Raw genomic sequence first — 27,493 nt, forward strand, 5'->3', positions numbered from 1 at the left:
GCTTTTAGGATTCTCCAAGAGACATACTGATAACACTGTGTAGGTTAGACAGGAATGCTGTCTCTTGAAATTACCCAGCTGTGTTGGTGGGGAGGTGGCATAGCCAGGAACAGAGGGCCAAGAATGGAATAGACCTGGGAAAAACTGGATTAAGACAATTCTTCCTTTTTTTCTGACTTTGTGAAGCAGATGTAAGAGGGAAAACCCCTCTCAGTTTGAGTCTGAATTACTTTTACATGATATCTTGTAGGGATTTGGGAGTTTCATGTGAATGTCTCATCATTCTAAACTGTGATCTTTGCATTGACATGCTTTACCTAAAATGTTTTTATATTCTTTTTAGCTCTCTCTGACCAAGAACTCGTGGCCCAATGTATTGTCTTTGTTTTTCCTGGCTATGAGACTACTAGCTATGCTCTTACCCTCCTCAGATATATTTTGGCCACTTACCCTGATGTCCAGCAGAAGCTGCAGGAGGAGATTGATGCCACTTTCCCCAATAAGGTTAGTGATGATACCTGGAGAGGGAGGGGAAAGGTGAAGCCTTAGCACAGATGTCTCCTCACCACTTCTTAGGAGATTTTTGCAAGAAGCATAAGCATCAAATCATTTACCTCTGCCATTTAGGAGGGATCTAAAATGTACAAAACAAAGGGAAAAACATAGGTACTTCCTGCTACTCACAGCAATATAAGTATTGTGGAAAAGTGCTGGTCCTGCCAGCACTGGTCCTGTATCAGTTATCAGGACAATGCCAAGTAAAAGTCACAACAGCTCAGTGGCATCTAACAGTGAGCCTTTATTGCTCCGGTGTCTGCACAGTTATCTGTCAATGTGGCTGCCCTTGCTTGGGTCTGGCTGTTGGGTGACCCAGGGTGACCTTGGCTAAGCGGCTGCACTGACTCAACCCCAAACCTGTTTTCACACATGTCTCACCCCCACACGGCTGCTGCTCAGGGCAGAGGTAGATGGCAAGAGAAGCAGGCCCAGGCATGTGGGTGCATTGAGAACTCTGCCCCACTTTCAGAAGGAAACAGTGACTTCAGCCTATTTCACTTCAGAGTAAGAGTCATAGTCTGTCACGTTTGTTCTCATGAGAAAGAAATATCACTGCATGATAATGGATGGGACTTCAGGCCCTGTGTAGGGGAGGGTCCCCATGTTCTCGTGTAGTCACCACCACTCCACACATCTCAACAGGCCACTGAGCAGGTCAAAGCACATGGTAGGTATTAAAACGTCTATAAATGCTGAGGTCCTTTACCGATTTACATTATTCTCTGGAGCTCCTACCATTTCAGTAGGACTGTGTAGAAGGCGTTGAAGGTTGATCCCCAATCTCAATTTATCAGAATCCGTTTCTTTCTTCCAGGCACCTCCCACCTACGATGCCCTGGCACAGATGGTGTACCTTGACATGGTGCTGAATGAAGCTCTCAGATTATACCCGATTGCTGTTAGACTTGACAGGGTCTGTAAGAAAGACATGGAAATCCACGGGGTGTTCATTCCCAAAGGAACAGCAGTGACAGTGCCAATCTTTGTTCTTCACAAAGACCCAGAGCTCTGGCCAGAGCCTGAGGAGTTCCATCCTGAAAGGTACAAAACCTCAGGGGAAGGGAACCCTCTCTGATCCAGGTTGTTTAGAGCATATTCTGATGACTCTTATTATGGGTGACAAATGTGTGAATGTACAGTCATTTATTTTACATCTTTTTATTGTTAGAAGTCTTTTCTTATGCTGAGAATGATCATTGTTTGATTCAAAATTATACCAACTGTAGACTAAAGAAAATTTTACCCGTGTTACATTCCCAATACCTTAAGATAGGTCTCATCAGTAATGCGATGTAAGTTCTTATGGACATTTTTCTATGCATATATAGAGTTTTAAAACTTAGAATGGCATTATATATAACTTGCTTTAGAAGTGCTTTAACAGTAAATATAAACCACATTCTGTTTTAAAATATATATATATCTATGATTGTTGCATATGCAATAATTTACTTAACTATCTTATTTTAGGTGTATAGGCTTTTTGTTTCCTTTAACTTTTTCTGTCTGTTCACCTTTGCTCTTTGAATTCATCACTAACGTTCCCACATTTCCATTTCTTTAACCCTTGGCTTCGATTTCCTTTAGCGTTATTGTTAGAGTGCAGGTGGGGCACTTAGAGGTCTCCTCCGGGTGGTCCAGGAAGCCTCCCTGAGAAGGGAGGTGCACACGGGTGCCCTGGTTCTGTCTGTGGCTGCAGAACTGGGCCAGCTCACTTCTACCTCAGTGTTTGGTGACCTTCCAAAGAGAAGTCCTCTGCTCTCTAGACATCTGAGACTTCCTCCTTGGAGGGGTCTTGAGCATCTTCTTCTGGGAGTTCAGAGTCAGGGTCTGGTTTGGGTGCAGACTGGACTCTGGAAAGAGTTGCTGCTCTCCCATTTATTGTATGGTGAGCGAAATTTGGATGGAACTTTTTAGGGCACTAGCTGGGACCTGGGCTTTTATTACACCCTGACTGTCAGCTCTGTGATGGCAGGGACTTTGTCTTGTTTGCCATGGTGTCCCGAGTGCTCGCATAACCTCTACACACAGCATTATTGATAGAACAGTCAGTGGGGACCAAGTCCTCTGTTTTCTGGGCCAGGGAACCTCTGTGTTTCCTCCAAGCTCAGCAGCAACTCCTCCTGCAGCTTCAGGAACCTAAAACCAGAGCCCACTCCATGTACTTCCCTTTGATTCATTCAGTCTTCAAGCAGAGAGTAAGTGCTTACCTGTGTGTCAGGGACGGGAACAGGCAGTGAGAAATCCAAATGTGAAAACAAGCTCATTATGGAGAGTTTTTGACATAATACACAACATGTTCTATAGGTACAAGTCTGTGAACCATGGTTAGTGTATCTGTATGTGTCTGTTCCCTGCCCAACAAGCATCAGCCCATGTCTGCACCACTCACGTGCTACCCTTCCACTAATTCCCCAGGTATTTGAAATCACATTGTAAATGTTCCAGAATGTTCTCCAAAATAGGCACTCTTTATACAAAACCACAATGCCATTATCACTTTCCCAATATCCACGTTTTTTTCCTTAATGTATTCAAATATTGAGGAGTCATATTTGAATAAAACAGAGGTCTAACCGTCAAGGGACGTACAGTCTAGTGGAACCGATAGAAAAGGAAGTCGGTGATTATACTAGAGTAGCACAGAATCATATGCCCATGTAAGTCTTCTGACCTAAGAATCCTCTGTGTGTGGGAGAGATACACAGAGAGAGATTGGGGGGGGGGGGGGGGGAAGACTCGGGTGAGATAACCATTTGATAATGGGAGCATTTCTCCTGCTCCCTTCCCCCATGAGCACGTGACCAACATATGCGGGTGCGTGGAAACGGGAACCCATGTTTCCTTCAATTGGTCTCATTTCCTAACTGCCTTTCAGAGCTTGAACATCTCACCCCCTGAATGTAAATGTAGTGTTTAAAGATAAATTTTCTTTTAAACAGCACTCATCCCATCTCATTTCAGTGAGGCTGAGAGCTCCTATAGGGTCGGGGAATGGGAAGGATCTGGAGCTTACCTTTCTCACAGCAAAATCACCACAGCAGGATGAAAGACTAGCCCACACAGGTATGTCTTATGATACTGGTCCAGGAGTTAAGTTAAAACCTCAAACTAGGAGCTCTTGTGCCTTTTCTGTTTCATTAATTTGTTTCTTCTGCTATTGTGGAACCAGGTTCAGTAAGAACAACAAGGACAGCATAATCCTTACACATACCTGCCTTTTGGAACTGGACCCCGCAACTGCATTGGCATGAGGTTTGCCATCATGAACATGACACTTGCTGTTGTCAGAGTCCTGCAGACCTTCCCCTTCAAACCTTGCAAAGAAATACACGTCAGACAGTTACCTATGTGCATTAATAATGTTTTACTGGGAGTTTTTTTTAAACTGAGGGGTAACTCTCTCTATGTATAAGAATGTGATCTACTCAAAGAATAATTTGTTCTATTAGTCAAGAATCTATTTGGAGCCATTTGTGACCTTTCCTTGTCCTGCAGCTCTGGAGGGCTTAATCTGTGGTTTTATAAAGACCCAACTATAAAGGTCATCTAGAGTCAATGCAGTTAGCGTGACATGATTATACACAGTCCAGTGAACTTGAACAACATTTTAAGTTTTGTTTCAAGTCCAGTGGAAGGAAGGGAAGTGGTGTGCAAAGTTGTGAGTCCAGTGATTACCATGTCACGACTTTTCAGTAACGTACTTCTTTACCAGAACTTATAGAAGCTCTCATGACAGAGGTTCTCAGGCACTCTTTGTATAATACAGGGCAGTTTAAAACAATCCTGATGCCTGGGTCATCTCATTTATTCTAAAACATTTCACCCAGAGTGTGGCATTCAAAGCACTCCAGTTGATTCTCCTGTGCAGCCACGATGAGAACCCTGATTGAAGCATTTCTGCCAGATGTGAAGGACTCCCACAGCCCCCTCACCTTCCAGGGGTCCTGCTGCATCAAGCTGGGCTCCCTTTACATTCCAATAATAACCACGTGTGCTCTTCCTGCACACCCTGCATTCTGTTCTCCCCTTCAAGTTCTAGTTCAATCCCAAGCCCCTCCCTGGAGGCTTCCCCACCCAGTCCAGAGCCCACTCTCGCCTCTGCTCTGTTATCAGTTACCGCAGGCTGGCATCATGGGTCCCACCACCTAACTTAGCACTTTGTCATGGAACCATCAAGTTTGGTTTTCTATGTTTCTTTGTACCTAAGAATGTTTTTAACTCTATTCCCTCATTTTATTCCTTTAATAAACTCCCAATGGTACCTTGACATCATTGGGCAAATGCTTAAGGAGTGACTTCTAGTTGATTTAGAGCTCGGGGACACAAATTTTGAACAGTTTGAACTTTAAAAATTTAACAGATGTCACTGGTGTATGTACTTGGGGTGTGTGTGTGTGTGTGTGTGTGTGTGTGTGTGTGTGTGTGTGTGTATCCGTCTGCTGGGGAAATATAAACATGCCATTTAAAATTTTTAAATAATTTTTTACATTTAGAGAAAAATCTGGAATCTCTCTTCTGAAGAGTACAAAGAACAATTACCATTTTTTCATCTCAAGCACGGCCCTATAATAAGGCTTATTTCTAGGAGTCACACATTGAATAAGCAGCTGCTCCCCTTGAGGAGGCTTTCTCAGGAAACAGGAGGATAGAGACAGTTTCCATTTTACTTGTGGGCATCTGCGTGGCCGTCCTGTAAGTGTGTACAGACAGGGGACTCATCCCTGGGAGAAAGGGGCCTCTGGCACACCTGGGAAGGGAGATGCTCCCTGCATGCTCCACCCAGTCACCCACAGGCTGGGGCTTCTCCCTCCACAACAGTTTGCTTGCCCTTCAGTCAGTTGAGGTTAGAAGGTCACTCTGTTGGCTCCCCCAACGCTGAAGGTGTGACTGGGTGAGAAAGGGGCTAAAAGTCTCAGACAAAACACTGTAGGTCACACTGTGAACACCATTTGTTCACAATTGGGAGCCAAGGGATGTTAAAAAACAGGCATAACGCCTCACAAAGACCTCTTCCCTTCATGAAACTGGATGGATTCTACTGGGAGAGGTGACTGAACCCTTTAGAAGTTGAGGAAAGCCCATAAAATTACAATGTGTGATACCTACTCAAGATTACCTTCCAAATTTTAGCATACACAAAATTACCTCTACAATCTTTTTTCAAGATAGTTTGCCATAGTGTCTAAGAATCTGGTGACTTTAAAAAACTCCACATTTTTACTTAAAGTTTAAATCCATAAAGAACACAGGGCTGCATGATTTTGTATCAAGCCTGGTACAGAATAGGTGTCCAATTGATATTTTGTGGAATGAATGATGGTTGAAGGCTTTCACTATCCCGGCTTGACAAAGCGTATAGAATAAGTGTAAAGAATCAAAGATCAGGAGGGGAAATTGGATGAAAGTGATCAAAAGACACAAACTTCCAGTTATAGATAAATAAGTACTAGGGATATAATGTAAAACAGGATGATTATATTGACATTTCTATGTAGTACCAGAGAGTAGATCCTAAGAGTTCTCATGCGAGGAAAGCAGTATTTTTTCTTTTTCTTTTCTATCTCTATGAGATGATGGATGTTAACTAAATTTATTGTGGTAATAATTTCATGATATATGTAAGTCAGATGTTTATGCTGTAATCCTTAATTTTAAAAGTGAATAGTAAGGAGATACTGTGAATGACTATGCCTATGTATTTTATTTTATTTTTTTATAAATTTATTTATTTATTTATTTATTTATTTATTTATTTATTTATTTTGGGCTGTGTTGGGTCTTCGTTGCTGTGCACAGGCTTTAATTGTGGCTAGTGGGGGCTACTCTTTGTTGCGGTGTGCGGGCTTGTCATTGCAGTGGCTGTTGTGGAGCTCGGGCTCTAGGTGCGTGGGCTTCAGTAGTTGTGGCTCTTGGCTCTAGAGCACAGGCTTGGTGTCGGGAGCCGTCTGGACAAGCCAATGCTGTGACAAGGTCACCAGGCTCCAAGGAGGACTGCAAGGCGAGAACTCCTTGGAAGGGCATTTCGGAGCAGGAGGATCGCAAGGCGACCGCTCCGCAAGGACAGGCCCCAGACCATCTCCACCCATTGTACATTCTGCTCTTTGTTTCTTTGTGATACTGTGCTTACCACCCACTTCCCCTCCCTGTTTCTGTGTCCCCAGGAAAGAACCAGGGTTTGACACATTCTTTCTCCGTGTCTGCCCCACCAAGTCCCCTCCCACCACCCCTTCCTGGAGATGGCGCGCACCTCAGGCTACTAAATGCTGGAGAAAAGGGAGGGGTGGCTCTTTTTGTAATGCTTATGATTGCTGCAGGCATAAGTATAGACGTAGACATTAGGCATAGGTATGGGTGCTAAGGGCTATAGTTTGCTTAGATATAAGAAGTAATTTACATATGTGTACCTCAGAGTCACAAGGTTTCCTATGGGTACTAAGGGCTATAGTTTGCTTAGATATAAGATTAAGAAGTTATTTACATATGCTTATCTCAGAGTTACAGGGTTTGCAAGCCAAACCTGACGAAAGAAAGAAACTGGTAGATGCTGAGGGACAATATGCTCTGCCATAAAAGATTTTTTCTGAGATATGTTCACTATATAAACACACAAAGCTCTGACAATAAATGGAGAGATCCTGCATAGCTGACACAGGCCTCCCTGTCTCTTCCTTGCGCCGACACCACTCATCCCTTGGGTACTCCTGGACCCGCCGGAGCTGGACTTCGGCAGCTTGGTAGTTGTGGTGCACGGGCTTAGTTGCTCCGTGGCATGTGGGATCTTCCCCATCCAGGGCTTGAAACTGTGTTCCCTGCATTGCCAGAATTCTTAACCACTGAGCCACCAGGGAAGCCAAATGCCTGTGTATTTTATAACATAAGTAGAGAAATTCTCTGAAAGTCACAAACTATTAAAATTCAATCAAGGATATATAGACAGCCTGACTGTCCCTAATTAAACACAATGAATTGGTAGTTAAAAAAATCAAAGATACATGTGCTAAAAGTAGCTTTTATATGGTTGTAAAGCATTACTGTCCATAATGTATCTTATCTACTTTACTCCTCTTGTTGGTGGTGCTTCATTCATTGGTTCTGTTATGCTTGTTTAACTGCAGATCCCCCTGAAATTACTCACTCAAGGACTTACACAACCAGAAAAACCTGTTGTTCTACGGGTTGTGCTCAGAGATGGGACCTTAACTGGAACCTGACTTTCCATAAGGACTTGTGCTTTTTTCTTCAAGGAGCTGTGTCACAGAACACCAGACATCTTGATTTACTTTGTGATAAAACCCAGAAATGAAGATGGGCTTCACCTACTGCACTGGATGGATAGACTGGAGATTCTTCACATTCATTTAGCTTCTCAGTGAATACGTGGATTGTTATATGCTGTGTCATACACCGCAGGTGACTGATAATTGCCAGATGTGTAGACTCAGCTTAGTTGGTTCTCATAGGACCATCTCCATCCACCCCCAGTTAGTACCATCTACTCCTCCAGAGCACTGACCATGAATCAAAATTTCTCAGCAACTTTAATAAAAACAAGAATTATTATGGTGACTGAAGTTGACATTTATATCATAGATTTTATTTTGATTAATCTGAATTAAATATTAAATTGAACTAGTCAGTAAACATCTCTTTACGAAAGTATTATCTGATACCATCCTGCACGTTAGGGGGAAATGTGTACAACTGAATCAGGAAGATTCAGTGACTAATTGCTTTTGACCACCACAATCCCTGGTGGATGGGGCCTTTTTCAAAACTGCTATTTGACATATTAAATCGGTAAGAGTTAACCCGCTGGGACTGCCTATTGCTTAGAAAGTATATTCATAGTTTATATGTGCTTTTTTTGAGCACATATATTTTGTAACAATCAACTGAGACACTTATTAGTTTTTTTAAAAAATAATTAATTGGGCACGTTGGTTCCGGGGGCGGCGTGTGCGCGGGAGCGCGAGCCCCGGGCCGGCATGGCGGCGCGCCCGGGCTGAGGCAGGCCGGGGGTTGGGCTGAGGCAGGCCGGGGGTTGCGCTGCGACTCCCCGTCCCCCTCACGAGGCCGCCTCGTCCGCGTCGCGGGTGTTCGGGCCCGCGGGGCCCTCGGCTGCGGCGGGTTCCACACGGCCCGCGGCGGACGCGGACTGCGGCGCCCGCGAGCTCGGGGCCGGGTCGGGTCGCCTCGGGGTCCGGCGCGCTTTCGAGGCCTGAGGCGCGGGGTCGGGGCCGGGCCGGGCCGAGCGGGCGCCGCTGAGGGCGGGCGAGGCTGGCGCGGAGGCCAAGGCGGAGGCGGGCGGGGCGCGGCCATGGCCGACGAGACCCCCCGGAAGGGCCGCTTCTCGGCGCTCGTGCGACACACCAACGGCCTCAACAAGCCCGCGTCCGCCGCCGCGGCCGCTGTCTCCTCCAAGCCCGGCGGCGGCGGCGGCGGCGGCTCCAGGAAGCTGGTGATTAAGAATTTCCGAGACAGACTTAAGTTGCCTGACAACTACACTCAGGTCACCTGGCAGAAGCTCCGCAAAGCGGTGAAAGCCATACAGAGCAGTACCTCCATCCCATACTGATGAGGGACATTTTGAAATCTGTAAGAGGGACATTTTAAAATCTGTAGCCTAAAGCTTGCTGAGCAGGGTTAGTTAATCATTAATGAATGTATGGAGTGTGTAGGAGTGATTCTCACAGAGTGAATTGTAATCGGTTGAATACTGGGAAAATGATCAAAATAGTCTGATGATTTTTTTGTGTGCTTGTTCTGCTTAAATGTTTTGTACCCAGTTTGCTTTGATTGAAAGAAACTATTACTCGTAATTAACTTGCCACAATCTGTACCCACTGTAGCCAATCTGAAGAGTATGGGAATTGTGCAGTCCAATCAATAGATGCCTAGTATGATCTATAAAAAGGAAAATCAAATTCGTAACGGGCCCAGAATTTTGGAGCGTTAGCTCATCTGGGTCCCTCGACGTAAAAAAACCTGAGTTCTGCAACTCTCTGAGTGCTCTGCTTGGTTTCTCGTGGAACCGGTTTTCCCTCAACATTTCTTGGCGGCCCCAGCGAGATTCCAACCACGCCGGCCCCTTGAGCCGCCGCTCCGGTGGCCCGGCCGAGCCGGATCAGGGGGAGCTCCGAGGCGAACGAGAAGGCGCGCCACCTGGATATTCCGGGTATCTGTCGAACCAGAGCTCCTGCTTTCTGGACGGCCGAGCCACCAACCGGACTCATTAGAGAGGCGGACCAACTCAACCGGGATTGGCCACAGGATCAGGTAAGGCCCAGGGGCGCTGAGTCAGGACCCATCTTTGGACGAAAGAGGAGTTTGATCACTTCCTACGGTCTTCAGTAACAAGACCATCTGGCAGAGGCTTTCCCAGTGGGGGAAGGTACCCATCTGGCAGAGGCCTTCCCAGTGATGGAAGGTGCCCATCTGGCAAGGGCCTTCCCAGAGTGGGGGAAATGCCCATCAGGCAGGGGCCTTCCCAGAGGGGGAGGCACTGTGATAAACTCTGGTGTGGGAGGCACTGTGATAAACTCTGGTGTGAATGTGTGTGTGAATGAGCGCCCTGGTTCATCCTCGGTCTAAGGCGATTGTGTGGCTCCATGGCCTTCGTGGCTACGGAGTCCGAGTGGGCCCTAACCTGCGGTTCTGTAGTGACCTCATATGGCTCAGGGCGGTACTTGCCTCAGGGAGGCAATTTCAAGTGGGGCTCTATACCACCCGCCAAAGCTAAGAGGCACCGAAGTTCCCCTCAGGGACACGGCCAGGTGGGCATCTGAGTGACCTCCTCTTCGGAGGGGGTACCCATCCTTGTTTGTCTCTGCGCCACCGACACAGGGCGGGATACACAGGGAGGGAACCATATCTACCTCAGATTGCTCTCTGAGCTAGGATCCCTACCTCAGCTTGCCATACCTACCTCAGTTTGCCTTTGAGCCAGGATATTGTTTCCCTTACTCCCTCCTGTTCAAAGAATTTAGTTGCACTTAGTAAGATGGGAGGAAATCCCTCAAAACCAACTGTTTTGGACTGCATGACAAAGAATTTCAAAAAGGGCTTTTCAGGAGACTATGGAATTAAGATGAGCACAGGAAATCTTCACACGCTGTGTGAGATAGAATGGCCTGCCTTTGGAGAAGGTTGGCCTGCACAGGGTGCTTTAGACCTCCCAGTAGTAAGGGCAGTATACCGGCTGATAACAGGAATTCCTGGGCATCCAGATCAGTTTCCATATATAGATTCCTGGTTGCAGATTGCTATTCAGTTGCCCCCTTGGGTTCGATTCTGCGCGAATAGGCAGGGACAGTGCAGGGTTCTGGTGGCCCAGACTACTCCAAAGAAAGGTGAAGAAAAGCCAGCCAAAGTTATTTACCAAGGGGATCCTGAGGAAGAGCCCCTCATACCTCCACCTTACATACCAACGGCTCCACTGGCTCCCATTCAGCCCCCTCACCAGTTTCCATACAGCCCTCTGCCCTCTGTGTCTCCACTGCCTCCAAATCCAGAGCCCCCTCCAAGCCCACGGCAGCTTCACTCGGCCAGACCTCGGCTGAGTACCAAGAAGGAAGTCCGTGAGTTTCTTGGGGCTGCCGGCTTCTGCCGGATCTGGATACCAGGTTTCTCTGAGACTGCAAGGCCACTGTACGAGGCCATGGCAGAGTCTGGTAAAGACCCCCTGGAATGGGGGCCTAAACAAGAAGAAGCCTTTAAGGAAATAAAAAGACTCGTAACCAGTGCTCCAGCATTAGGGCTGCCAGATGTGACACGGGACTTTAACCTCTTTGTGCATGAGAAAAACCATACTGCACTGGGGGTCCTCACACAGACAGTTGGGCCATGGCAGTACCCCGTCACATATCTGTCTAAACGACTAGATCCTGTAGCTGCGGGATGGCCACCATGTCTCTGGGCATTAGCCGCTACAGTAGTCCTGGTTAGAGAAGCAGATAAGCTTACACTGGGTCAGAATGTGAATGTAAAAGTTCCCCATGCTATTACCATGCTGTTACCACACTGATGAACAGCCATGGACATAAATGGCTGACCAATGCCAGGATGACTCACTATCAAGGACTGCTCTGTGAAAACCCACGGGTTCACCTTGAGACTGTGCGGACACTAAATCCTGCCACCTTTCTACCTATGGAGGCGGTAATCCCCGACCACGACTGCGAGGAAGTCCTAGATGAAATCTACTTGAGCAGGCCAGACCTGACGGACACCTCCCTCCAGAACCCAGAACTGGAACTGTTCACTGATGGGAGCAGTTTTTTCCAGGAAGGACAACGCAAAGCAGGCTATGCAGTAACCACAACAGATAAAATAATAAGAGCTGAGGCCTTACCACAAGGGTGGTCAGCACAACGGGCTGAACTGTGGCCACTCATCCAGGCTCTGAGGCACGCCGAAGGGAAGCGAGCCAACATCTACACAGACTCAAGGTATGCCTTTGCTACTCTGCATGTTCATGGAGCTATTTATAAGGAAAGGGGACTATGAACTGCAGGGGGAAAAGAGATCAAAAAATAACAGAGAAGAAATTCTTCAGCTGCTAGAGGTAATTTGGAAACCCTCCCAGGTGGCAGTCATCCATTGTAAAGGCCACCAGAAGGGGACTGATCCAGTTAGCAAAGGAAACCACTTGGCTGACCAAGCAGCCAAAGAAGCAGCGCTCCAACTAAGTCCAGTATTGGACTCTGAGTCAATCTCTAAGGTTCTCTTAGCACCAGAATTGCCCCTGTTCCTGAGGTATACTAAGGAAGAAGATCAGTGGGCTTTAAGTGAAGGAGGAATTAAAGAAAAGGAGGGCTGGTGGGAGCTTCCAGACAAAAGACTCTTTGTTCCTAGTGCTATAGCGATCCAACTGGTAAAACATCACGAGACAACTCACTTGGAAAAGACTGCACTAGAGAGACTGCTGGGCCGGTATTATTTCATTCCTAAGCTCCCGACCCTGTGGGCCCAGATCAGTGCTAGATGTGTGACTTGTGCACAAAACAATGCCAACCAAGGGCCGAGGCCCAGCCCGTGGGTTCAGACAGTCGGGACATTGCCCTTTGAAGATTTGGAAGTGGACTTCACTGAAGTCAAACCTTGCCAGGGTTGTAGATGTCTACTTGTGATAGTCTGCACCTACTCAGGGGTGGGTTGAAGCCTATCCCACCTGCACTGAGCAGGCACGAGAAGTCACCAAAGCACTATTAAGAGACATAATCCCTAGATATGGATTGCCCCTTTCCATAGGATCTGATAATGGACCAGCCTTTGTCTCAGAAACTGTTCAAACAATATCCAAAATACTGGGAATCAAATGGAAGCTCCATGCTGCATACAGGCCACAAAGTTCAGGGAAAGTAGAACGTATGAATCGAACCCTTAAGACCATGCTAGCTAAACTTTGCCAGGAAACCCACCTGCCTTGGATTAATATGCTGCCTTTAGTTTTATTGTGGGCTCAATGCATCCCGCGATCTTCTAGTTATTCACCCTTTGAAATTTTATATGGAAGAAACCCCCCTATAATAGGGAGGCTTAGGGAGAGCTCCCAACAGCTGGCTGACTTGGAGATGTCTCGACATCTCCAAGCCTTGGGAAAAGTCTTTAACCGTATTAATCATGAGGTTTTGGAGAGGACTCATCTCCTTAGGCAACTGGATGCATCCTTATCAACCAGGGGATGAGGTTTGGGTAAAAGATTGGAAAAAAAAAAGAGCCCCTTCAACCAGTTTGGACAGGCCCTCATACTGTTGTCTTGGCGACTCCCACTGCTGTTAAAGTTACAGAAATGATCCCGTGGGTCCATCATGCCTGAGTGAAAAGAGCAGCCTCCCCGGAGAAACAAGAAGCCTGGACTGAGGAGGCCGTCAGGACCAGCCACTCCGGATCCTGCTGCAGAAGCAGCCGGCTGCACCAACGCTGGGTCCTAGAGGCAGCCGTCCAAGCTAGCTACTCGGATGGCAAACTCAGCCTTAGCCCCAGACACACGGGCTCTAGTGGCAAACTTTATAGGCTATAAGCTAAGGCAGAAGGGTTATGTTCATGGTGCTGGGGACCCTAATGTCTGTAGTCTTTTTCTGTTTTTTCCTGCTCTCTTTCCTTCACTAGCAAGTGAGAAGAAGAAATAAAATATAACTGTGAGATAGTAGATGCAAGGAATCTATCAATCCTAAACAATAAATGAGCAGGGTTCACATAGCGGGTTCGGACTATAAATTTCAGGTCTCCTTCACTGCAAGAACTCCAGCCTTGCTCCAGTCACTCCAGAGCTGACTGGTCTACGCACGGCAGAAACTTGAGGAATTCAACCGGGATGATGGCACTCCACTTGGGTTGTATAAAAATTCTGTTATGTGTAATGATGTTAATAACTCACATTCCAACAGATACAGAGACCCAGATGGATCCCACATGTGCCCCTTGCCTTCACATAACTAGGACAGGGCAAGGAATTACTTGGACACTACTTGATCAGACCCATTTCTCCTGTCAAGGGGAAATTCAGGGAACTTATGAGCATAACAAAACCACCTATTCTGTCTGCCAACAAGATGATCAGTATACTTGTTTTAAGGGGATATCACCCAATGGGGGAAGAAGTTGACGCCATATGAATATTAAAAGGCGTCAAGAGGGGAAATGATGTAAGAGGGACATTTTGAAATCTGTAGCCTAAAGCTTGCTGAGCAGGGTTAGTTAATCATTAGTGAATGTATAGAGTGTGTAGGAATGATTCTCACAGAGTGAATTGTAATCGGTTGAATACTGGGAAAATGATCAAAATAGTCTGATGATTTTTTTGTGTGCTTGTTCTGCTTAAATGTTTTGTACCCAGTTTGCTTTGATTGAAAGAAACTATTACTCGTTGTAATTAACTTGCCACAATCTGTAGCCACTGTAGCCAATCTGAAGAGTATGGGAATTGTATAGTCCAATCAATAGATGCCAACTGTATAGCCTAGTATGATCTATAAAAAGGAAAATCAAGTTTGTAACGGGGCCCAGAATTTCGGAGCGTTAGCTCGTCTGGGTCCGTCGACGTAAATAAACCTGAGTTCTTCTCCAACTCTCTGAGTGCTCTGCTTGGTTTCTCGCGGAACCGGTTTTCCCCCAACAATACAACCTGGAAGAGCTCTACCAGGCTGTTGAAAATCTTTGTTCTCACAAAGTTTCCCCAGTGCTCTACTAGCAGCTGCGCCAGGTCTGTGAAGGCCACATCCAAGAACAAATCCTTCAGTTTAGAGAAGACTCACTAGATAGTGTTTTATTTTTGAAGAAGATTAACACGTGCTGGCAGGATCATTGCAGACAAATGATCATGGTCCGAAGCATCTTCCTGTTTCTGGACCGCACGTACGTGCTTCAGAACTCCATGCTTCCCTCCATCTGGGATATGGGACTAGAGCTATTCAGAAACCACATTATCAGTGATAAAATGGTCCAGATGAAAACCATCGATGGCATCCTGCTGCTGATGGAGCGGGAGCGGGGCGGGAAGGCCGTGGACCGGAGCCTGCTTGTGCAGCCTGCTGGGCATGCTGTCTGACCTGCAGGTGTATAAAGATTCATTTGAACTGAAATTTTTGGAAGAAACTAATTGTTTATATGCTGCAGAAGGCCAGCGGTTAATGTAAGAAAGAGAGGTTCCGGAATATCTGAACCATGTGAGTAAACGCCTGGAGGAGGAGGGTGACCGTGTGATCACGTACCTAGACCACAGCACACAGAAGCCCTGATTGCCTGTGTGGAGAAACAGCTGCTGGGAGAACACTTAACTGCGATTCTGCAGAAAGGGCTGGACCACCTGCTGGATGAGAACAGAGTGCCTGACCTCACTCAGATGTACCAGCTGTTCAGCCATGTGCGGGGCAGCCAGCAGGTGCTGCTGCAGCACTGGAGTGAGTACATCAAGACTTTTGGGACAACCCTGAGAAAGATAAAGACATGGTGCAGGACCTGCTGGACCTGAAGGACCAAGTGGACCACATGATAGAAGTGTGCTTCCAGCGGAACGAGAAGTTTATCCAGCTCATGAAGGAGTCCTTCAAAACGTTCATCAACAAGAGGCCAAACAAGCCCGTGGAGCTGATCGCAAAGCATGTGGATTCAAAACTGAGAGCAGGTAACAAGGAAGCAACGGACGAGGAGCTGGAGAGGATCCTGGACAAGATCATGATCATCTTCCAGTTCATTCATGGTAAAGATGTCTTTGAAGCATTCTATAAGAAAGATTTGGTAAAAAGACTGCTTGTTGGGAAAAGTGCCTCCATGGATGCTGAGAAGTCAATGCTGTCGAAGCTGAAGCACAAGTGTGGGGCCACATTCCCCAGCAAGCTGGAAGGCATGTTAAATGACGTGGAGCTCTCCAAGGACATCATGGTTCAGTTCAAGCAGTACATGCAGAACCAGAGTGACCCGGGCTCTATAGACCTGACGGTGAACATCCTCACCATGGGGTACTGGCCCACCTACACGCCCATGGACGTGCACCTGACCCCAGAGATGATTAAACTTCAAGAAGTATTTAAGACATTTTATCTTGGAAAGCACAGTGGTCGAAAGCTTCAGTGGCAAACTACGCTGGGGCACGCGGTGTTGAAGGCAGAGTTTAAGGAGGGGAAGAAGGAGTTCCAGGTGTCGCTGCTGCAGATGCTCGTGCTGCTCATGTTCAACGAAGGCAACGGCTTCATCCTGGAGGACGTCCGGGTGGCCACCGGCATAGAAGACAGCAAGCTGCAGAGGACGCTGCAGTCCCTGGCCTGCAGGAAAGCGCATGTCCTGCTCAAAAGCCCCAGAGGGAAGGAGGTCGAAGATGGAGACAAGTTCTTCTTCAACGGTGACTTCAAGCACAAGCTCTTCCAGATCAAGATCAACCAGATCCAGATGAAGGAGACCGTGGAAGAGCAGGTGAGCACCACGGAGCGCGTGTTCCAGGACCGCCAGTACCAGGTCGACGCCGCCATCATGCGGACGATGAAGTTGCGGAAGACACTAGGACACAACCTGCTCATGTCCAAGCTGTACAATCAGCTCAAGTTTCCCGTCAAGCCTGGAGATTTGAAAAAGAGAATTGAGTCCCTCATAGACAGAGACTACATGGAGAGAGACAAAGAGAACCCAAACCAGTACCACTACGTGGCCTGAGGCTCATGGCCCCGCCTCCTGCCAGACGCTAGAATGTACCTTCAGGGCAGAAACACTTCTGTGCTGTTTCCAGGACTTTCTGGGAGTGAACAGCATGGCTGCTTTGGGACTAGAAGGAAATGGGGGGTCCTTGGATCCCCCTTCACAGGCTCAAGGATTTGCAAGTGGCATGTGCACCTCCCCTCCAGCCTTCCTCCTGTTCTTTTAGGCATTTAGTGGTTCCTTGGCTCTGCTGGGAGATTCTGAGGGTGGACAAGCAGAGACTGGTTTGTTCAAAGAGGCTCCTTTGTAAGCAGCGTTTTTGTGGCAGAAGCTGGTGTTCCGCGTGCGCGCGTGCGCGCGCGAGGCCCTCCGTGCTGCCTCCTGTAGCTGCGGGGGCCCCTTGCTCGGTGTTCCTGGCACAAGCTCTTAGACCGGGAACAAGAGCCCTGTGTGAGGGACACAGTGTGAAAGCTGGCCGGCCCATCCGCAGCCTGGCTGGGCAGTGGCACCAGGGCCGCTCCCCGTCGCAGGCTTGCCCTCTGAGGACTGGCTCTCCGGACGGGGCTCCTCGGGGAGACCTCTGCCGCCCGAGGCGGCCGTGCGCTGTGCCTCCGGTGCTGCGGGCCCAGCAGCGCCGTCCTCTCCCTTCCGTTGCATCACTTGTGGGTTTTCTGTGTGAGGGTTTGGGTGGCGTGTGTGTGTGTGTGTGTGTGTGTGTGTGTGTGTGTGTGTGTGTGTGTGTGTGTGTGTGTGTGTGTGTGCTGTTCTCAGAGTGAGTCTAGCGGCCCCTGTTCCCTGCATCGGGGTAACTGCTGTTTGATTTGTTTCTAATTGCAGTGTTTGTCTGATTGCAACAATAAAGTTTGGTTTTGTTTTCAAGGCCCTGGGCAGGGTGGCCATGCTCTGCCATAACCACTGCAGACGGTTCGCGGGAGATGAGCCGCTGTGAGCAGAGGCGGCCTTGGCAGCGGCTGCTTTCAAACTGCCCGCTCGTGGCCAGGGCAGTGGTCGGTGATGTGCGTATGGTAACTGCAGCAAAGATGCTTTTGTGAGAACATTTAAAATTACTTTATATTTTACATAATAGCATGTTTCATTTTGATTAAAAGCTACCAAAGGAATTTTGATCGTGGTGTACGTGTTGAAAGCAATATTTTCTGGAATATACCAAGTTTATATAATTTGATTTTTGTGCTAAATTATTAAAAGATTCTCCCTTTTTGAAACATGCGTGTTTAAAATATGACATCTTATGGGTTTCCATAGGAACATCCTCACTCTTTAAGTATCATCATTATTTCTATATTGGTAAGTTTTCATTTGTGAGTTCACTAACACGTGGTCAGTAAGAGACCACACAGATTCTCTTTCTTAGACTTTGATTGTCTCTCGATTGTTGATATTGTAATTTAATGTAGACTTACTCTGAATAAAATTAGTTTAATTGGCCTTAAAAATTAATTAATTTATTGGCTGTATTGGGTGTTCGTTGCTGCCTACAGGCTTTCCTAGTTGCAGCAAGCGGGGGCTACTTCATTGTGGTGTGCGGGTTTCTCATTGTGGTGGCTTCTCTTGCTGCAGAGCACGGGCTCTAGGTGTGCAGGCTTTGGTAGTTGTGGCACATGGGCTTAGTTGCTCTGTGGCATGTGAAATCTTCTGGGACCAGGGATTGAACCCATGTCCCCTGCATTGGCGGGCAGATTCTAAACCACTGCACCACCAGGGAAGTCCCATATTATTAGTTGTTTTTTTTTTAATTGGAATATAATTGCTTTACACTCTTGTACAGTTTTTGAGGTACACCAAGGTCAATCATCTGTATTTATACACATATCCCCGTATTCCCTCCCTACCTCAATTCCCCCCACCCTCCTCGTCCCAGTCCTCTAAGGCATCATCCATCCTCGAGTTGATCTCCCTTTGTTATACAGCAACCTCCCACTGGCTATTTTACAGTTGGTAGTATATATATGTCTATGCTACTATCTCACTTCATCTCAGCTTCTCCTTCACCCCCCACCCCCACCAGCCTCGAGTTCTCCAATCCATTCTCTGCATCTGCATCCTTGTTCTTGTCTTGTCACTGTGTTCAACAGTACCATTTTTAGATTCCATATATATGAGTTAGCACACAATATTTGTCTTTCTCTTTCTGACTGACTTCACTCTGTATGACAGACTCTAGGTCTATCCACCTCATGACATATAGCTCCATCTCATTCCTTTTTATAGCTGAGTAATATTCCATTCTATATATATGCCACATCTTCTTTATCCATTCATTTGTTGATGGGCATTTAGGTTGCTTCCATGTCCTGGCTATTGTAAATAGTGCTGCAATAAACAGTATGGTACATGTTACTTTTGGGATTATGGTTTTCTCTGGGCATATGCCAGTAGTGGGATTACTGGATCATATGGTAGTTCTATTTGTAGTTTTTTAAGGAACCTCCAAATTGTTTTCCATAGTGGCTATACCAACTTACATTCCCACCAACAGTGCAGGAGAGTTCCCTTTTCTCCACACCCTCTCCAACATTTGTTGTTTCTAGATTTTGTGATGATGGCCATTCTGACTGGTGTGAGGTGATACCTCCTTGTAGTTTTGACTTGCATTTCTCTGATGATTAGTGATGTTGACCATCTTTTCATGTGTTTGTTGCGCATCTGTATGTCTTCTTTGAAGAAATGTCTATTTAAGTCTTCCACTCATTTGTGGATTGGGTTATTTGGATTTTTGGTATTAAGATGCATGAGCTGCTTATACATTTGGAGGTTAATCCTTTGTCTGTTGCTTCGTTGGTAACTATTTTTTCCCACTCTCAGGGTTGCCTTCTTGTCTTGTTTATGGTTTCCTTCGCTGTGCAAAAACTTTTAAGTTTCATGAGGTCCCATTTGTTTATTCTTGATTTTATGTCCATGATTCTAGGAGGTGGGTCCAAAAGGATGTTGCTTTGATGTATGTTATAGAGTGTTCTGCCTATGTTTTCCTCTAGGAGTTTTATAGTGTCTGGCCTTACATGTAGGTCTTTAATCCATTTGGAGTTTATTTTTGTGTATGGTGTTAGGAAGTGTTCTAATTTCATTCTTTTACATGTAGCTGTCCAATTTTGGCAGCACCACTATTGAAGATGCTGTCTTTTTTCCATTGTATATTCTTGCCTCCTTTGTCAAACATAAGGTGCCCATATGTGCTTGTGCTTACCTCTGGGCTCGCTATTCTGTTCCATTGATCTATGTTTCTATTTTTGTGCCAGTACCATACTGTCTTGATCACTATGGCCTTGTAGTATAGTTTGAAGTCAGGAAGTCTGATTCCACCAACTCCATTTTTCCTTCTCGAGATTGCTTTGGCTATTTGGGGCCTTTTGCATTCCATACAAATCATAAAATTTCTTGCTCTAGTTCTGTGAAAAATGCCATTGGTAATTTGATCAGGATTGCATTGAATCTGTAAATTGCTTTGGCTAGTACAGTCACTTTCACTATGTTGATTCTTCCAATCCAAGAACATGGTATGTCCCTCCATCTGTTTGTGTTGTCTTTGATTTCTTTCATCAGTGTCTTAAAGTTTTCTGCATACAGATATTTTGCCCCCTTAGGCAGGTGTATTCCTAGATATTTTATTCGTTTTGTTGCAATGGTAAATGGGGGAGTTTCCTTAATTTCTCTTTCTGCTCTTCCGTTGTTAGTGTATAGGAATGCAAGAGATTTCTGTGCATTAATTTTGTATCCTGCTACTTTACTAAATTCATCAATGAGTGCTAGCAGTTTTCTGGTAGAGTCTTTAGGGTTTTCTATGTATAATATCATGTCATCTGCAAAGGGTGACAATTTTACTTCTTCTTTTCCAATTTGGATTCCTTTTATTTCTTTTTCTTCTCTGATTGCTGTGGCTAAAACTTCCAAAACTATGTTGATTAATAATGGTGAGAGTGGACACCCTTGTCTTGTTCCTGTTCTAAGAGGGAATTCTTTCAGTTTTTCACCATTTAGAACGATGTTGGCTTTTGCTTTCTCATATGTGGCTTTTATTATGTTGAGGTAATTTCCTTCTATGCCCATTTTCTGGAGACTGTTATCATAAGTGGATGTTGAATTTTGTCAAAAGCTTTTTCTGCAGCTATTGAGATTATCATATGGTTTTTATCCTTCAATTTGTTGATATGATGTATCACATTGATTGATTTGCATATATTGAAGAATCCTTGCATCCCAGGGATAAACCCCACTTGATCATGGTGAATGATTGTTTTAATATGCTGCTGGATTCTGTTGGCTAGTATTTTGTTGAGGATTTTTGCATCTATATTCATCAGTGATATTGGTCTGTAATTTTCTTTTTTTCTGACATCTTTGCCTGGCTTTGGTATCAGGGTGATGGTGGCCTCATAGAATGAGTTTGGGAGTGTTCCTCCTTCTGCTATATTTTGGAAGAGTTTGAGAAGGATAGGTGTTAGCTCTTCTCAAAATGTTTCATAGAATTCCCCTGTGAATCCATCTGACCCTCGGCTTTTGTTTGTTGGGAGATTTTTAATCACTGACTCAATTTCCATACTTGTGATTGGTCTGTTCATAGTTTCTATTTCTTCCTGGTTTAGTCTTGGAAGATTGTATTTTTCTAAGAATGTATCCATTTCTTCCAGGTTATCCAATTGATTGGCATATAGTTGCTTGTAGTAGTCTCTCATGATGTTTTGTATTTCTGAGGTGTCCGTTGTTACTTCTTCTTTTTCACTTCTAATTCTGTTGATTTGCATCTTCACCCTTTTTGTCTTGGTGAGTCTGGCTAAGGGTTTATCAATTTTGTTTATCTTCTCAAAGAACCAGCTTTTAGTTTTATTAATTTTTGCTATTGCTTCCTTCCTTTCTTTTTCATTTATTTCTGCTCTGATCTTTATGATTTCTTTCCTTCTGCTCACTTTGGGGTTTCTTTGTTCTTCTTTCTCTAGTTGTTTTAGGTGTGAGGTTAGGTTGTTTATTCGATATTTTTCTTGTTTCTTAAGGTAGGACTGTATTGCTATAAACTTCCCTCTTAGAACTGCTTTTGCTGCGTCCCACAGGTTTTGGGTTGTTGTGTTTTCATTGTCATTTGTTTCTAGATAGTTTTTGATTTCCTCTTTGATTTCTTTAGTGATTTCTTGGTTGTTTAAGAGTGAATTGTTTAGCCTCCATGTGTTTGTATTTTGTGCAGTTTTTTTCCTGTAATTGATATCTAGTCTCAGGGGGGGGGGGGGGGGGGGGGGGGGGGGGGGGGGGGGGGGGGGCATTGTGGTCTGAGAAGATGCTTGATATGATTTCAATTTTCTTGAATTTACCAAGGTTTTATTTGTGACCCAAGATGTGATCTATCCTGGAAAATGTTCCATGTGCACTTGAGAAGAAAGTGTATTCTGTCATTTTTGGATGGAATGTCCTATAAATATCAATTAAGTCGAGATGGTCTAATGTGTCATTTAAAGCTTGTGTGTCTTTATTTTCTGTTTGGATGATCTGTCCGTTGATGTAAGTGGGGTGTTCAAGTCTCCCACTATTATTGTGTTTCTGTCAATGTCCCCTTTTATGGCTGTTAGCATTTGCCTTGTGTATTGAGGTGCTCCTATGTTGGGGGCATAGATATTTACCATTGTGATATGTTCTTCTTGAATGGATCCCTTGATCGTTATGTAGTGTCCTTCCTTGTGTCTTGTAATATTCTTTACTTTAAAGTCTAATGTGTGTGATATGAGTATTGCTACTCCAGCTTTCTTTTGACTTCCATTTGCATGGAATATCTTTTTCCATCCCTTTACTTTCAGTCTATATGTATCCCTTGGTCTGCAGTGGGTTTCTTGTAGGCAGCATATAGAAGGGTCTTGTTTTTGTATCCATTCAGCCAGTCTGTGTCTTTTGGTTGGAGCATTTAATCTATTTACATTTAAGGTGATTATTGACATGTGTGTTCCTATTACCGTTTTCTGAATTGTTTTGGGTTTGTATTTGTAGGTGTTTTCCTTTTCTTGTGTTTCCTACTTAGAGAAGTTCCTTTAGCACTTCTTGTAAGGCTGGTTTGGTGGTGCTGAATTCTCTTAACTTTTGCTTGTCTGGAAAGCTTTTGATTTCTCCCTCAAATCTGAATGAGATTCTTGCTGGGTAGAGTATTCTTGGCTGTAGGTTTCTCTCTTTCAGGACTTTCAGTATATTCTGGCACTCTATTCTAGCCTGCAGAGTTTCTGCAGAAAGGTCAGCTGTTATCTTTATGGGTTTTCCTTTATGTGTTATTTGTTGCTTTTCTCTTGCTGCTTTTAATATTTTTTCTTTGTGTTTAATTGTCGTTTGTTTGATTAATATGTGCCTTGGTGTATTTCTCCTTGGGTTTATTCTGTATGGGACTCTCTGTGCTTCTTGAACTTCGTTAATTATTTCCTTTCCCATGTTGGGGAAGCTTTCCACTATAACCTCTTCAAATATTTTCTCAGACCCTTTCTTTTTTTCTTCTTCTTCTGGGATGCCTATGATTCGAATGTTGGTGTGCTTAATGTTATCACTGAGGTCTCTGAGACTGTCTTCTATTCTTTTTATTCTTTTTTCTTTTTCCTGTTCTGTGGCGTTTATTTCCCCCATTCTATCTTCCAACTCACTTATTTGTTCTTCTGCCTCAGTTATTCTGCTGGTTATTCCATCTAGAGTATTTTTAATTTCAGTTATTTTGTTATCCATTGCTGTTTGTTTGCTCTGTAGTTCTTCTGAGTTCTTATGAAGTGTTTCTTGTAGTTTCTCTATTTTGTTATCGAGATTTTGTATCATTTTTGCTCTCATTACTCTGAATTCTTTTTCAAGCATTTTTCCTATTTCCTCTTCATTTATTTGGTCTTGTGGGTTTTTTTCCTGCTCCTTTGCCTGCATGGTGTTTCTTTGTTTCCTCATGGTAGTCCAAACTTCAGGGGTTGCTTGTCCTGGCAATAGAGGGCTTTAAAGAAGACTGTCCAAGCCCCAGACTAATGGCCGAGTGTTGGGTCAAACAAATACTAAGTCTAGGAAACACATACATGTATAAGACCCACAATTACTGAATCCAATCGAACATAAGGCATGAGAAAGACCTGACAGAAGAACTCCAGTATGCTATCAGATATTCAAAGAGAAAACCAACAGAAATTGAAAACCAAAACAGAACAAAACAGAAACAAAAGCAAAAACAAACAAACAAACAAATAACACCTTACACATACAAACACAAATCCAGGGAGATATTGAAAGCTAGGATCAAATATATAAAAGGAGCTAGAGTACCACCAGACAGAATGGTGATTCTCAGAATGAAATTAGACAATTGTACTAAGAACTAAGATAAAGACAAAAACCTAATATTAAATACCAAGGCAGTGTGTCATCTGGAGAATAGAGCAAGGAGTCTGAGCAGATCGATAGTGTTGCTTATAAGTATGTTAAGATAAAATAAACTTAAAAAGGATGGAAGCCAGGGGAACAGAAGAGTGTAGTGTGACTGGAAATATGCAGATAAAAAGAAAGGAATAGAAATGTATAAAAGATAGAGATGAAAAGAAGGTAGGAGAGATATATAGTCCATACTACAAAAAACTTAGCTAGAAATAGAAGTATATAAAAAGGCTAAAAATAAAAATAGAATAAAAAATACAATAAAAATATGTTATAAAACTTGTAGATCCCTTAGGACTAAGATGGTAATTAATAAAGAAAAAAAAAACTAGAACTGATCCCAGAATGTACCAATTCAATAGAATTGATACTAATATTTCTGTTTCCTTAGAGTCTCAGCTGTGTCCTTCTACTCACCTTGGGTTTTTTGTATTATTCTGTGACCAGCAGAGCTTCCTTTATTGTTCATCTGTAAGTGTTGGTGTGTGGGGAGGGAGAGGGTACAATAGTGGCTCCTTCCTCTGGGAGTGAGTGAGCAGTGGTGCACTGTCATTTCAGTCAGGCTTGGAGGTGCCTGTTGCAGAGGGACACTGGTGGCTCAGGTGTAAACAGAATGTCTCAGAGCTGGGCCTCTCTCCAGGTTTTTTTGTTCTCAGCTGCCTCCCTGCTTCCAGTGCTATAAGCCTGTTCTCAGCTGCCTGCTGGGGCTTTAAGCTAGCCCCACCCGAGGACCTGAGGGTCCTTGTTATCCCAGAGTGCCTTAGCTTGGCCTATAGGGGTCCCTCCTCTGCCCGTTGCAGGCGCTGAAAGAGAGAGAGAGAGGCTATGTCCGTGGCTCCTCCCTCCTGCCCATGAGCCAGGAGCATCTAGCTGCCATCATGGCTGGGCAGCTCTCAGGGGCAGGCACTCCTCACTGCAGGCCTCCTCCCTCCTGTCCTCTCAGTCTGTCTCCTTACTGACTACAATGTTTCTCACCCTGAACCAGTTCTCTGGTTCCCATGCTCCTGCTCCTGGATCCTCTGTTCAGCTGTGAATCAACATCTCAGTCTGGGAACATTGAGCTGTGGTGTGGACCCTCCATGTGTTTCTCACTCCCTCCCATCTGCCACAGCTCAGCCGCTTCACCCTCTTTGAGCCATTGTAGGTGCCTCCCTACCAGTTATGTCGGGATCCTTGCAGTCCTTTCTGGTGTCCAAGGTCATATGCTGGTGTTCAGTTGGTTCTCTGTGGGAATTATTGCATCTTTTGGTGCATTCCCAATGCATCTGTGGAGAGGGGTGCATTCCACGTCCCCCTACTTCGCCGCCATCTTTTCTCCCCTTCCCATATTATTATTTTTGATTTAATGTTTTCATCTCATCTCCCCTCATGTTTCTGGAGGACACAAAAGATATTTTTCATACCTCTTTGCATCCCATTCTCAACTCCCAACTGCCTTAACACAATGAATATGGACTCAAAGATGGTTGATTGGTCAGTTGATTTGGCAGAAAGGCTACAAATACGTTCAGTTTCAGTTGGTATCAGAAGCTGCAAAGGGCTCTCCCTTTCTCTTTTCTACACCATTCTCTCCTTTCCCTCCCTTGGCTTGCTTTTCCTTCCTGGATAAAACATCCCTAAAGCCAGTAGGTGGGGCACAGAGGTGGGCAGTCACACACTGCAGGGCAGGAACAGAGAGGGAGGCCCAGTGGCTCCAAGTCAGAGACTGAATATAGAGGGAAGGGTGTCCACACAGACAGCATCCTGGCATGGGTGTGGGAACCCCAAAAACCCACTCATAGAGGTGGCCTGTCACAGCAGCCAAAGCCTAAATAGGGTGTGGAGAGCCCAAGTAGTGTGGTGAAGGCATCTATAACTAGAAAGGGATGGGTCTGGGATTGGCTATATAAAGGGGGATTGATAAGTACATAAATATATTAAGGATGATGGAAGCCAGGATTCTCCCTGTTGGAGAAGGGAATTACTAGTTCTGAAAGGGGAATAAACTCTGTGAAGTCAGAGGTGGGAACTGAGTGTATCAGCGCATCTATTGTAGAGTTTTGGTTTGTGGTTACCATGAAAACTTGATATAGCAGTCTATGTATAAACAAGATTGTTTTAAGTTGCTGGTGTTTTAATTTCAAATGTATTTCCAATATCCTGCATTTCTTCTCTCCTCTTCTTATAATTGCTGGGTTTAATATCGTATTTGTGTGTGGATGATCTCCTGCCTTTACTTTGTTTGCCTTTATTGGTGAGCTTTTCCATTCATAATTTTCTTGTTTCTAGTAGTGGCCTTTTCTTTTTTGCTTAGAGAAGTTCCTTTAGCATTTGTTGCAAAGCTGATCTGGTGGTGCTGATTCTGTTAGCTCTTGCTTGTCTCCAGAAAGCTTTTGATTTCTCTGTCAAATCTGAGTGAGAGACTTTCTGGGTAGAATATTCTTGGTTATAGGTTCTTCCCTTTCATCACTTTAAATATATCATGCAACTCCCTTCTGGCCTGCAGAATTTCTGCTGAGAAACAACTGGTAACCTTATGAGAGTTCTCTTGTATGTTATTTGTTGCTTTCCCCTTGTTGCTTTTCCTTTTTTTTTTTTTTTTATTGTCTTTAATTTTTGTCAGTTTGATTACTGTGTGTCTCAGCATGTTCTCCTTGGTTTATTCTGCCTGGGACTCTCTGCACTTCCTGGGCTTGGGTAACTGTTTCCTTTCCCATGTTCAGGAAATTTTCATCTATTGTCTCTTCAAATATTTTCTCAGGCCCTTTCCTTTTTTCTTCTTCTTCTGGGACCCCTATATTTTGAATGTTGGTGCGTTTAGTGTTGTCCCAGAGGTCTCTTAGACTGTCCTCATTGCTTTTCTTTCTTTTTTCTTTATTCTGTTCCATGGCAGTGATTTCCACCATTCTGTCTTCCAACTCACTTTTCTGTTCTTCTGCCTCAGTTATTCTGCTATTGATGCCTCCTAGCATATTTTTCATTTCAGTTATTGTATTGTTCATCACTGTTTGTTTGTTCTTTAGTTCTTCTAGGTCTTTGTTAAACATTTCTTATATCTTCTCAATCTGTGCCTCCAATATTTTTCAGAGATCCTAGATCATCTTCACTATCATTACTCTGAATTCTTTTTCCTAGATTGCCTATCTCCATTTCACATAGTTGTTCTTCTGGGGTTTTATCCTGTTACTTCATCTGGGATATATTCCTCTGTCATCTCATCTTATCTAACTTTCTGTGATTGTGGTTTCTGTTCCACAGGCTGCAGGGTTGTAGTTCTTCTTTCTTCTGCTGTCTATCCTCTGGTAGATGAGGCTATCTAAGAGGCTTGTGCAGGCTTCCTGGGGGGAGGGCCTGGTTCCTACCCGCTGGTGGGTGGAGCTGGGTCTTGGCCCTCTGGTTTGAAAAATGTCAGCAGGGTCTTCCTTTGCAGATGCAAGCAACAAAG

General features: G+C 44.7%; 1 protein-coding gene and 1 pseudogene across 6 annotated transcripts in view; both read left to right on the forward strand.

Annotated features, from left to right (window-relative positions):
* The window catches only part of LOC130860452 (cytochrome P450 3A24-like), a 34,061-nt gene extending 25,956 nt beyond the window's left edge, over window positions 1–8,105 (forward strand). For 5 of the 6 annotated variants that reach the window (XM_057748698.1, XM_057748700.1, XM_057748699.1 and 2 more), the window contains 4 exons: window positions 344–504; window positions 1,373–1,599; window positions 3,523–3,624; window positions 3,731–6,397. In XM_057748698.1, the coding sequence (XP_057604681.1) occupies window positions 344–504; window positions 1,373–1,599; window positions 3,523–3,607 (473 nt within the window). In that variant the 3' untranslated portion in view covers window positions 3,608–3,624; window positions 3,731–6,397. Of the gene's footprint in view, window positions 1–343; window positions 505–1,372; window positions 1,600–3,522; window positions 3,625–3,730; window positions 6,398–7,676 lie in introns of those variants that run through there. The other variant, XM_057748696.1, reaches the window with a different exon arrangement.
* Window positions 8,106–8,795: 690 nt separating this feature from the next.
* On the forward strand, window positions 8,796–16,883 carry LOC130829443 (cullin-4A-like; annotated as a pseudogene).
* The last annotated feature ends 10,610 nt before the right edge of the window (window positions 16,884–27,493 follow it).

Source organism: Hippopotamus amphibius, chromosome 9 (assembly GCF_030028045.1).
Source record: "Hippopotamus amphibius kiboko isolate mHipAmp2 chromosome 9, mHipAmp2.hap2, whole genome shotgun sequence".
Classification (NCBI taxonomy): domain Eukaryota; kingdom Metazoa; phylum Chordata; class Mammalia; order Artiodactyla; family Hippopotamidae; genus Hippopotamus; species Hippopotamus amphibius.